We start from the raw sequence: 13,207 nt of genomic DNA on the forward strand, positions 1-13,207 counted from the left end.
GGTGAAGTACAACGGCTGCTCTTGGAGAGAGCCAGACTCGATTCCCAGCATCCATATGGTGGATGGGAGGCATCCATAACTCTGGTTCTAAGGTGTCTGATGCCCTCTTCTGTCCTCCGAGGGCTGCAAGCATGCTTGTGATACATGCAGGAAAAACACTCAAATACATAAAATTAAAAAAAACCAACAACAACAACAGCTGTGTTTCTGGACTACCTTTTAAAAATTGCTTGGTGGTGCACACCTTTAATCCTAGCACTCGGAAGGCAGAGGCAGGCAGAGCTCTGTGAGTTCGAGGCCAGCCTGGTTTACAGAGCGAGTTCCAGGACACACTCCAAAGCTACAGAGAAACCCTGTCTTGAAAAGACAAACAATAAATAAATGATTATTGGGTATATGCACTTAAGTATAAAAACAATTTTTGGAGTGAATTTGGGTGAAAAGGAAAATCTGATTCCATAGCTGGAATTTCTATTGGGTCTCCTGCCCTTTTAACTGAATTTTACTTCAAGAGGTAAAAACCCTTCACAAAGATCCCGAAACAAGAAGCCCCGGTTGAGGTATTAAAATGCTAAGGAGTAGCTGCCTCAACAGCCACTGAAACCACTCTGTGTGGTTGCTGAGCCACACATTTACTCTCTCTGAGGCCTTATGGATCTTACAGCTATGCCCTTATCTCCCAAGCAATTGATTTTTGTGAACAGTGAGTTCAAGATACCCAAATGGTCCATTTCCTAAAAGAATGAGAATCACAGATCAGGTTGCAGACTTGTAAAGAAGCAAAGTTTACTAGACAACAGGCCACAGAATGTGCGACCGGAAGGAAGTGGGCTGAGTTACTATCCGTAGGCCTTATGAAGTTCATTGGTCTGCTTCACGGAAGTGTAAGAATTCTGACAATGAACTTTTCCATCGTCCTCATTTTCAAAGGGAATAGAAGGGCCCGGATGAATGCCCCAAACAGGCTTCCAAGTTGGGCTGCAGGGGCAGTTTGTGGTGGGCCCTTTCATCTTCCTGTGTCTGCTAAGGTGAGACCTTCGCTTAAAGCCCTGTCCACAGGTCTTGCATGTGTAAGTCTTCTCCCCTTCTGTGTCATCTGATGTAAGGCGAGGTGTGACTTCTGGATAAGGCCTTGGCCACACTCTCTCCACACACAGGGCTTCTCTTCACAGTGTGCCCGCTTATGTGTGATTAGAGCTGACTTGTTGGCAAAGCCCAGTCCACACTGCCTGCACACGTACGGCTTCTCCCTTGAATGCTTCCTCTTGTGTCTGATGAGCCCGGCCTGGTGCCTAAAGCCTCGCCCGCAGTCTTGGCACACGTACGGCTTTTCTCCCGAGTGTGTCCTCAGGTGCCTGACGAGGTTCGACTGCTGGCTGAAGCCTCGCCCACAGTCCTTGCACACGATGGGCTTCTCCCCTGAGTGGATGTTCAGGTGTCTGTTGAGGTGGGACTTTAAACTGAAGCCTCGTCCACACACCCCACACGCGTATGGCTTCTCCCCAGTGTGCGTCCTCCTGTGAGAGATGAGAGTTGAATTCTGGCTGAAGCTGTGTCCACACACACCACACACGTAAGGCTTCTCCTTCGAGTGAGTCCTCTGATGATTGACAAGGGTTGTCCTCTGTCTGAAGTACCGCCCACACTCCTTACAGACGTAAGGCTTGGCCCCTGAGTGCGTCCGCTGGTGGGAGATGAGGTTGGACCTGTCGCTGAAGCCAAGGCCACAGTCACTGCACACGATGGTCTTCTCCTCTAAGTGCGTCCTCTGGTGTCTCACAACTGCTGACTTCTGGCTAAAGCCTTTGCCACACTCCCTGCACACGTAAGGCTTCTCCCCTGAGTGTGTCCGCCGATGGATGATGAGGTTTGACTTCTGGCTAAAGCCTCTGCCACACTCCCTGCACACGTAAGGCTTCTCTCCCGAGTGTGTCCTCTCGTGAATGATGAGTGTTGACTTCCGGTTAAAGCCTCGCCCGCAATCTCTGCACACGATGGGTTTTTCCCCAGAGTGCACCTTCTGGTGTCTGGCAAGGCTCTTCTTTAGGCTGAAGCCCTTCTCACACACCCCACACACATACGGCTTCTCCCCTGAATGGATCCTCTGGTGACTAAGCAGGTTTGTCATCTTGCGGAAGCCCAGCCCACACTCTCCACAGCTGACCGTTCCAAACCCCAAGATTTCTATTCGCTTCAACAACTTTTCGGGTTCTTCGGTGCTCCCAGCTTGCGCTGGTCTGGTCGCCATCCCTACCCGTCTGATACCATTCCGAGAGCTGACTGGCTGCCTTAGTGCTGACCTGGAGAGGGCTCCCAAACTCCTTTTCTTTGTCCTTCTAGATGAAGGCCTGGCACCTCTCTCTCCACCTTCTGATTTATCGCTGCAGGAGCTCCTATCAGAGGCTCGCTGCTGCTTCTCCTGGGCCCCGTGGCAGGCGTCCCCTGCATCGGCGTGTCGTTTTGCACACAGGCATGTAAAGATCCATGGTGCACGATCACTCAGCACACACTGCACAGGGAATTTCTGATTGGTGAGATCCCGGGGGCAGACAGACCCAGGGCAGAGTTCCAGCTTTGCCTGTGCTGCAGAGAAGAGAACGAGTCAGAATGGGGTCCTTGCAGGGATCACCCAAACAATCCTGCCTAACCTGCTGGTGACTGCACCTGTTCCTCCGAGCCACCCCACAAAACTTCCTCCCCAGCCTCACTACATCTCCCATCTCCTGCTACATCCGAAGAAGCACTACAAACTCGAGGCTATAAAAAGCACCACAGTTAACAGATGTGTGAATCAGGCCAATACACGAGTCTCCACACAGTTACTACTACAATACCCCTGACTCACAACTGCACAGAGACAGAAACTATGTCCACTGTGTACAGTGTAGCTGTGCTTTTGCTGGAGAGCTGTGAACAAAAACCGTGTGGAAATGTCTCCTGATGTACTGGAGGATGAAGCAGGCCGCCTGAGAAAGCATAATTCCAACTTTAGTGTAAGACAGCCTAGGAGAAGAGCGGGTGGCGCAGATGGTGTAGCAAGTCAAGGTGTTTGTCACCAGATATGGAGCACACACGGTAGGAGGAAACTTAGTACCACAAGTTGTCTTCTGACCTCCATATGTGCACCATAGCACGTGAATGCCCTGCTCCAACAAATGTTTTAAAAAAAAGAGAAGCAATGGTTAAATAGAAAGTGCATGACACACTTGCACTGGGGTCCCCACACTTGACAAACACAGTATCAGTGGACTACTCTGCTAGAATTCTACAGGGCTGTAAGCCCTTGGCAGGGAACAGCATGACTATAGCCAAGGTCCACGGTATTGTCAAAGATGCCCCTTACCAACATTTAAGTCCTGTTAATTTCCAGAGTTAGTTTAAATAAAAATGTCCCCAAGATCAGTACAAACAATAAATCTGGAGGCTATAAATACAGCTGAGTGATAGAGTACTTGCCACTCTCACGGGCCTTGGGTTTGGTCCCTAGAACCAAAGGAAGACAGACAGACCACCAAGCAGGCAGGCAGAAAACATGAGGGGAAACTAAGGGAGGGAGGAAAGACTGGAAAGCTGAGGCAGGAGGATCATGGATTTGAAGCCAGTCTAATAAACACATTGAGTTTAAAGTCAGATGGACTACACAGTAAGATCATGTTTGTTAAACACGAAACTACAGGACTAGGTGACAACAACAGAACCAGAAGACAACCAACAGGCATCTCACAGCAGAGACACAGCTTATGAAAAGAAGGGATAGGTCCCAAGAAGACCCAATCAACAAACATCAAACAACAATTGAAAGTTAAGAAGAAACCAAGCTCATGCCCAGGAACCAATTCTCTGGGCTGTACCTCCTGTACTGTTTCAGCAGTGCTGGTTCTGGTCAGCTGAAGGCAATCAATGACCAACCGGTTTGAGCAATTAGTACAGATCTTACCGAATCTTCCTAAGCACTCTTTTTCTTAGCCCATGGACAATCAGTTATCAGAATTACATTATTCTACCCTACACTGAATGCAGTTTTCAGTTATAACTAAATTAGCATAATTAGAATAATTGTCTTAATTATTAAAGTAAGCATAAGCCGTCATGTGGGTGCTGAGAATTGAACCTGTGTCCTTGGCAAGGACCACCCTTAACTGCTGCATCATCTCTCCAGCACCTAGGTGCAATTCTTTCCCACCAGGGCTCCACTGGTTGTCACAACAGGTGTGAATGACAGTCTGGGAGCCACTGATCCAACCTGATGCCCAACCCTCCCCAGCCCCAGGACAATGGAGCACCCTAACTAGGTAGCCAGCAGTGTCCTTGGGTGTATCTGAAGCCTGGCAGCTGTTACCAACTTTCTTTTTGTGTCACGGAAGAAGGTGTTGCACAACTCAAATCAGCTGAGTCGGGGTCTCTATTTATGGCCAGCAACTTGAGTCTTCTCACTTCTGTGGGCACACAAAGTAGCTGGCTTTTATTTGCAGTCAACCCAGTTCAGAATTAAATTGGCCCCTTCAAATAAATTTCAAAATTGTTTTAACATCTGTAGAGTGACAGGAAAACAAAATTTCAGTTTTCCACTGGCTGATCCTTTCCATTGGCTGTGAATCTGCCATTATGTGGACACTCTGGGCTAAAGTGTCTGAGGACAAATTGAACACAAAATATGATCAGTTCAATGAATTAGTTTGAAAAGTATCTTAAATCTACAGGTGCTCCTATATTTAAAGTTTATACAGATTTAATCAACACTGGTGTAAGTTTAAATTTCAAAAACTCAGTCAGGCATGGTGATACATGACTTTAATCCTGGCTCTCAGAAAGCAGAGGCAGAGGCCAGAGGCTTCCAGGAAAAAGACAAGAGACGCCAGGAAAGTTCCTGCATGAAGACAGGGTGGCCCTTTGAGTCAAAGAGCACCCCAGTTCCTCATCACTGCCTCTTCTCCTCAGCATCCTGGGCCGCTACCAGCCCTGCGTCCCGTATGCCCAGGCCTTCCCCACTCACCCTGATCGGCAGCCTGTGGGCACTTCCTCTCTTCTCGCCATGTTTCTTTCTCTTGCTCCAGCTGGGTGATGAGTTTTGGTTTTGAAACTGGAATTCCTGCTCGCCAGAAAAGAACACAGGATGGCTATAGGTTAGGGTATAGAAGGAATTCTGACTTGACCTTTGGGATAGACTCCAAAGCAAAGACTGGGGAAGCAGCTTCAGGGGCAGTGCCGTGGGTTAACGGTTACTTGAGATCAGCAGGGCGGTGAAGCCAGATGAGGGTACACTGAGTCTACTCCATGCTGGGTGGACGGAAGTCTATTAGAGTAATTCTGACTGTCAGCCTGACTGGGTAGAGAATCACCTAGCAGATCAGGGCAGTGCACCTTTGAGACTGTCTGTGCGGGGTTCCAGGGGCCCCTAGGCTGGGCCTGAATGAATTAGAGATGGAAAGCAAGTCCACACACACAGGTTTGCCCTTCTTCTCTCTGTCTGCTCCTTGCTGGCATGAAGTATACTGCTGGGATCTGCCAAGTCCCAGTCCCACGACAGACTGAAACTGTGAGCCGTCATAAATAAGTCCTTCTGAGCATGGTGGTTCACTCCTTTAATCCCAATGCTTGGAAGGCAGAGGAGGATGGATCTCTACAAGTTTGAGGCCAGCCTAGTCCACGTAGTGAATTCTATGACAGCCAATGGTATGTAGAGATCCTGCCTCAGAAACAAAAACAAAAGGTAATTCCTCCCTTTAAGTTGTTTTCTTGGGTATTTGCCACAAAAGTGCAAAGTCTAACACACCTGTCTCACTTAAAAGAAGTTAACTTAGGGAAAGAAAGAACTCCAGGCTGGAGGGAAAAGCCTAGAGACGCAGAGCACAACTATCATGCATGCACATGTGCACAAGCACGCATGCGCGCGCATACACACAAACACACACACACACACACACACACACACACACATGCACTCCTACTGATGTTCAACTCTACAAAATCAGACTTCCCTAGGAAAGCAGGGAATAAGCAGGGAAAGCAAACAAACCCAAAAGTCAATACAAAAAGCAAGAATGCCGCTTCAGCACAGCCTAAAATTCCAGCTGTACATGCACTATCTGAGCGCGTGCATTCTGAGGGAGACACCGCTTACCCAGAGACACCAGGTTGCTGTAGTTCTCCAACATCACCTCTCTGTACAGGGACCTCTGAGCAGGGCTCAGTAGGCGCCACTCCTCCTGAGAGAAATCCACAGCCACATCTCTAAATGCCATGTGGACCTGTAACACAGAAACAGTCCTGCTTGCCCCTAAGCCCGCCCTGATGTGGCACAGGGTGAGGGGCAAGAAGAGGCTACCCTAGTCGAGGCAGTGAGAAACACAGAACCCGCTCTGGTTGCCACCCTGATGCCATATGATCTGACAGCTCTGAATCTCTGTCTACCTAGTCAGTAACATTTATGAACCCACAGATTCAAAGTCCTGTTGGGCTAATTTGTACATGCAAAAAGTCAAAAGCACACCTTTAATCCCAGCACTCAAGAAGCAGAGGCAGGCAGATCTCTGTGAGTTCAAGGCCAGCCTGGTCTACAGAGCTAGTTCCAGAACAGTCAGGGATACAAAGAAAAACCTGTCTTGGGAGAAAACAATTGAACATTAGGGCATAAGAGACTTTGAATTGTTGGGTTTTAGTTTTTATTTATGTATATGTATCATGTCTATATGTATGCATATACATGTAGGTATACACACAGGATGCACACAGAAGGCATCTGGTCTCCTGGAGCTGGAGTTACAGGCAGTGTAAGCCACCCTATTGGTGCTGGAAACTGAACTTGTCCTCTGCAAGAGCGGTACACTCTCTTAACCATGGAGCCGCTCTGCCAGTCCCCAGACTTTCTGTGTTTTAAAATGTAAAAGATCAAATAGTCCAACACATCATATTAATGTTGAAGCACCTAAACTTGATACAGTTCTGTAACACCAAAGCCTAATAAGTTACAACTCAGCCCTTGTTGAGAGTCACAGTGGGGCGATGGAGTATCTGAGCCGCAAATACCTGAGTTTCAGGCCCAAGCCTGTTATAAGCTTCCGCTTTCTCACGAGGCTAAGGGCAATTAAACTCCCACACAGTGGGCGCCACAGCAGAACCTCTTGGCTACTCATCCCTGCCCATTTTCCTGTGCCCAGATCCGTTCTTGGCTCCACTGAGAACACACAGCAAAGAGGTTTGCTAATGCTGGGCCCAGGAACTCGGGCTTCTAGAACAGTAAGGAACGGTGGGAAGAACAATACATTAGCAGTCGAGATAACCTATGGGGAGCAGAGCCAAAGGCAACTTAGGCAGAGGCCGAGGGAGGAGGGAGGCCCAAACTGTGGGCAGGTGGAGCTGATGATCCAGAAGGAAACAAAGAAAGTGGAGAGAAGCAGCCGGGAGGTGCTTAACTTTTACTGCGGTGGTAAAATACACTTAACACAAAAGTCACCGTCGTTACCAGTGAGCACGCGGTTGAGGGCATCGGGCACTGCTAGTGCTGCCAATCACTGGCCACTTCTCTCTCCACAACACGCTCGGCACGTCCCTGCGGAAACGCTGAGTCGAACAGTAACGCCCCAGCTCCCTACTCTGCTAAATATCACTTCTGTCCCTGTGCATCCCGCCAGCGCATGTGGCTAAAACAGGGGACTCCTACAGTGTGTGGCTTACCTCACTCAGCACGCCTTGAAGACGCACGGAAGCACGCGCTCCTGCCGCTCCTCTGTAGAGCTAAGCGACAGTTCACACACCGCGTGTTACATCTGTTCTGTAGTTGATGGGCACAGCTTCTAGCCACTGTGGAAAAACTGCTCTGCACACCGAATATCTGGGTTTTCACCTTCTTTCTGTTTGTTTTTTCAAGACAGAGTCTCTCTGCATAACAGCTCTGGCTGTCCTGAAACTCGCTTTGTAGAACCTGCTGGCCTCAGACTCACAGAGATCCATCTGCCTCTGCCTCCTGAGTGCTGGGATTAAAGGTGTGCGCCACCACCACCTGGCGCCTTCAATTCTTTTGAGTGCATGCCCCAAAATGGAGTTAACTGGACCCAATGGTAATCCTATGCCCACAGTGCCACGCCCGTTTCATTAGCAACGTACAATGGGCTCGAGTTTCTCCACATCCTCTCTAATCCCATTGTGTGGCATATTGATGTATGGGGGGTGCATTCATGCATATGGAGGCCAGACAAATATAATCTATTTGTATGATAAGATCGCACTATGTAACCTTGGCTGGCCTGAAATTCGCTATGGAGGCCCAAGTTGGCCGTGAACTCATGGAGATTCACCTGCCTCTACCCCTGGGAATATAGGCATGTGCCACCACCCCCAGCTTACTCTTTCTATTTTTCGAAACAGGGTCTCTTGATGAATCTAGAGCTCATTCATCCACTAGGCTGGATGACCAATGAGCGCCAGAGATTTACCTAGGCCCCTCACCTCCCTTCCAGTGTTGTGCTTAGAGATGCATGTTGCTATAGCTAGCTTTTTACTTGGGTACTGAACATCCAAACTGAGGTTCTCATGCCAGTGCAGCAGGCACTTCAGCAACTGAGCCATCCATCTCCCCTGTGCCCCACCCCCTTTTTAATGATAGGGGAATAAGTCTTATGGTCTTTACATGTATCTCAATACTGGGTTACTTTTTAATGTTTTTATTGGCCTGCAAGTGTGTATGCACAGGGTGAGCCTTTCTCACACGACGTCTCCTCTAAAGTAGGTTTCATAGAAAGGTACTTAACTGTGTCAAGTGTGTCTCTACATACAGCAGGAGGGCTGTGTGGCTTTTCCTCCAGCTATTGATGTGATATATGTTATACTGATTTTTTTTTAAATGTTGAACCATCATCTTTATATCCCAAGAACCAATCTTTCCTAGAATACATCATTCTTTCAATGTGCTTTTCAATTCAGTTAGCATTTTCTTGAAGTTTTTTTTTTCTCTTCCTTTTTCTTTTTCTCTCAGCTATAACAAATCTGTAGTTTTCTTTGTGTCCTTGTCTGGTTTGGGCACCAAGAATAATACTGACTTCAAAGAATAATTAATCCAGTTTTCCATGCTTTTGGGAAAGTTTGAGGGTTAGTATTAGCTCTTCCTTAGTGTCTGGTAGGATTTACCAGTGAAGCCACCGGACAAGGGCCCTTCTTAGTAAGCAGAGTTCAAGGACTGAGTCAAATCCTAGCTGGGATTTCCACTTCTTCACTACCCCCTCTTCGAAGTCTGTTTCATTTGTTGGTGTGCAGTTTATAGTACTCTTATATTCCTTTACTTTCTACTTCATTTTTCATTTCCATTTTGAATAATTTGCATTTTAAGTCAATATTGTTATATAGGTCTATAAATTTTGATGCCCTTTGGAGAACTTTAAATTTGATTAATTTTCGTTTCTTTTTTTCCCCAGTTTATTTTTAGGCTTGTGATGTAACCCATTTTGGCCTCAATTTAAAGGAAACCCCCTGCCTCAGCCCTCTGAGTAATGGAAACACTGGTATGCTCCACTACACCCAGCTTTTCTGTTTCATTTGCTTTTATTCTAACATTTATTATTCTGTTATCTGTTACCTTTGGACTTTGTTTTCTAGCTCTCTAAATTGTAAAACTAAATTGCTCCCCTAGACTCTTCTTTCTCTCTGTCTCTCTTTTTTAAAGACAGGTTCTCACATAGCCTAGGCTGGCTCCAATCTGCTCCGTGGTTGAGGATGACTCTGAACTTCTGATCTCCCTGTGTCCCTATGCAGGTTGGAGGTACAGGCTTGGGTCCATATCTGGGATTACGTGGTACTGAAGGACCAGGGCTACTTGCAGGCTAGAAAAACACTGTGTCAACTGAGATGAATTCCAAGTCGTTTTCTTTCTTTGTTTTTGTTTTGTTTTCCAGACAGGGTTTCTCTGTATAATAGCCCTGGCTTACCTGGAACTTGCTTTGTAGACCAGGTTGGCCTCAAACTCACAGAGACCCACCTACCTCTGCCTCCTGAGTGCTGGGACTAAAGGCCAGCACCACCACCACCTGACCTCCCCCTCTCTTCCTTAAATATAAGCACTATGCTTAAAACTGTTACTCAACAATGACTGCATCAAATAATTTGTGTTTTTGTCGTCACTTGTCTCTAGAAGTTCCTCATATTGTTGTGATTTCCTCTTTCACACATTGGTTTGAATAATACTATTTTACTTCCAGGCATGTGAGGATTATCTGGTTTTCCTTCTGTTGCTGGTTTATATGATGTATCTTCCACTATTGGTGGAAGAGACTTTATATGATGTGTCTTTCTAAGATTACTGAGAATTTGTGGTGCAATGTATAGTTTATGAAAATTATCCATATGCACTTGATTCGCAAGGATTCGCTTTCTCTGGGTATGTCTGTTAGATCAAGTTGGCTTACTGTTGTTAACACAGTAAGCTCAAAAATACCAACCCACTGCTTCCTGCCCTCTGAGATGTGCAATGAATATCTGCCGATAGTCTTAATTACGAACCCAGGTATTCAGAGTTACTTTCTTCTTGCTGTTTTCCAACTAGTTGCTGAAGTCTGGTTTAATTCTTTCATTATCAGTGTCCTGGGGCAGATTTCATAGTCTATCCTATCCTGTGCTTTGCTGAGCTCCTTGTCTGTCCATATTCACACCATCCATCAAATGTGGGGCCATTGTTTCCTCAAATGCCTCTCCGTTTCCCCATCTGATAGTCCCACAGTGGCCAGGAGTGGTAACACATACCATTAACCCAGCACCTGGGAGGCAGAGGCAGGTGAATCTCTGTGAGTCTGAGGCCAATGTGGTCTACACAGAGAGTTCTAGGTCAGCCAGGGCTACATAGTGAGACCCTGTCTCAAAAAACAGAAAACAAACAAAAGAGCTAATAACCCCAAAAGTGTATGGCGGTCTTCTTGGTATCCCAACATATCCCTAAGTCTCTATTTTTCTGTAATATTTTTCATGGTCCTTAGAGTTAATTCTAATTGTCCTATCTTCAGTTTTAATGACTCATTCCTATTTGCCTCCGAAATCTTCTAACTTTCCAGTTGTTACGCAGCCACTTTAGCTGGTGGATGAGATCAGTAACAACAACCAGAACACGTATCTTTGATGCCTGGATAAAAGTTTCTATTGTCCACTGTGGCTCCCAGAAGCTATGTGCAAGCTGTTCCAGTAACATGGGCATGGCTGCTGGCCATGAGGGTCAAGGGGACAGAAGGCTACTACTCTATCAAGAGCTGAAACAACCAACCGACATGCCATTCATGCCTTTCCAATGGAAGCTGTAGGCTGGAGCTAAGCTCTTCAAAACAGGTATGCTGGCTATTCCAGCAATCCAGCCGTTGTCTATGAGGGAGAGAGATGCCTGATTCTTCCTGTTCTTTACTGTGGAGCCACTCTGGGCCAACAGGAGGTTGGAAGATGAACAAAGGAAGGTGGCCACTGTTTGACACGGAAGAACTGCATGGTGCAGAGTTCATCACTAGGTAAAAATAACTGATAGATGGGCTGAACACAAAGGGAAGCTCAGCCGTACCTGCAGGGGCGATCACTCAGACAGGACAGGCGCTGGACCCAGGTAAGCACCAAGAAGACGGACAGGACAAGAGAAGAGTCCACGTCCATCCCATGACAGCTAGTATCGAGCAGGAGGCACTCACCACTACTCCCTTGGCTCTCTGGGACCCTGGAGCCACCTTTCCCAGCCTCCCCAAAGAAGGATGGTATCTTGAAAGTACATCTGGGTAAGAAAAACAGAAATGAGAGGGTGTCAGGTGAAAATGCTTTCTCTAAAAGAACGTGAAGAAAAGTACCTTCTGGGAAACAGCAGGTAAAGGGGAAAACGAGCCAGGGAAATCCGGGTACCTAAAAAGCAAAACAGATGAAAACAGACACCAAAGGACATTGACCTCTCCATCCTCGGCAACCAAATATGGAAACCATACTTAAGCTTACAAAAGCATTTTCTCAAGCTGGGGTGGGAGATGGCCTCGGGGTGGGGGGTTGGAAAGATGGCTCTGCAGTTAATAGAACTGTTTGCACTACCAAAGGACTGGGCTTGATTCCCAGCACCCACACGGCAGCACGCAACCATCTTCAGTACCCGGGGATCCATTGCCCTCTTTGGTCTCCACAGGCACTGTACGAATGTGGTACACAGACATACATACAGGCAAAACATCATACATGAAATAAAAACTAAAACACCATTTTTAAAATTAAAATGAAAAACAGAAAATGAGAATCCAAACAATTCAGCTAAAAATGATCTCATTAAAAGATTCATATTGAGAAAGAAAAGGACCAAAATAAAATCCTAACTCTAGTTTGAATTAAGTGTCTTGAAACATACATGAGAGCATCTAGAATCAAAAATTCAAAAAGTAAGAAACTGAGAAATGGGCAGAATCTAGACCCCAAGAAGATCTGCCTGGACTTCTGGGAGAAAACACAGAAAAAGCCTATTTGTAGTATTGCTTATGAATAACAAAGAATAAATTATAAATTATAAGATATCCAAGAATAGGCTGAATAAAAATGACAGACATTGAAGAATGTCCAGAAAAAAAAAACCCTGAAGGTAAAAAATGAAATAAAGATGTAAAAGGACCAAAGAGAAAGGTGAGAAAAGAAAAGAGACAAAAGTAAAACGTTCATGTAATTACTCTTTCTGAAAGCAAACCAACAAAAACAATGAGCAGAGGAAGTATTTAAAAGCACGCTAGAAGAAGACATTTCTAAAATATCTGACTGGGGCTGGGTGTGGTGGTGCACGCCTTTAATCCCAGCCCTTGGGAAGCATAGGCAGGTGAATCTCTGATTTTGAGAGTAGTCTGGTCTACATAGTGAGTTCCAGGACAGCCAGGGCTATGTGGAGAGACCCTGTCTCCAAAGCAAAGCAAAACAAAACAGATGACAGACCTGAATCAAGTATGAAAGTACTATGAGACAGGGGAGAAGGGCCGACTGTTAACTCTGAGAATCCACTAGAGATTCTAGGAGTCGTAGAAGAACACAGAGCGATGGTAAGCAAAAGAAACTAGTCTTCAATAAACTTTCAAAAGCACAACTTGACCACTGCACATTACAGGCGGGAAAGCAAAAACGGCAGAGCCACAAATCCATCCCGTGGCTCCTCACAAAAGGACAGTGTGGTCCACCATGCTACTCTGAACATATACACAGGGCACTGAGAGCGGTAACTTGAGCAGGCATTGGC

General features: G+C 46.3%; 1 protein-coding gene across 1 annotated transcript; it reads right to left on the bottom strand.

The window, feature by feature from the left end:
- Positions 1–756: 756 nt before the first annotated feature.
- Znf133 (zinc finger protein 133) lies at positions 757–11,595 on the bottom strand. Its single transcript, XM_042055187.1, is given in 6 exon segments — positions 757–1,010; positions 1,013–1,087; positions 1,090–2,583; positions 4,994–5,089; positions 6,122–6,248; positions 11,525–11,595. Coding segments are annotated over 5 exon segments (1,872 nt in total). The 5' UTR covers positions 6,243–6,248; positions 11,525–11,595; the 3' UTR covers positions 757–924.
- Between the last annotated feature and the right edge of the window lie 1,612 nt (positions 11,596–13,207).

This window comes from Arvicola amphibius, chromosome 5 (assembly GCF_903992535.2).
Source record: "Arvicola amphibius chromosome 5, mArvAmp1.2, whole genome shotgun sequence".
Taxonomy (NCBI): Eukaryota; Metazoa; Chordata; class Mammalia; order Rodentia; family Cricetidae; genus Arvicola; species Arvicola amphibius.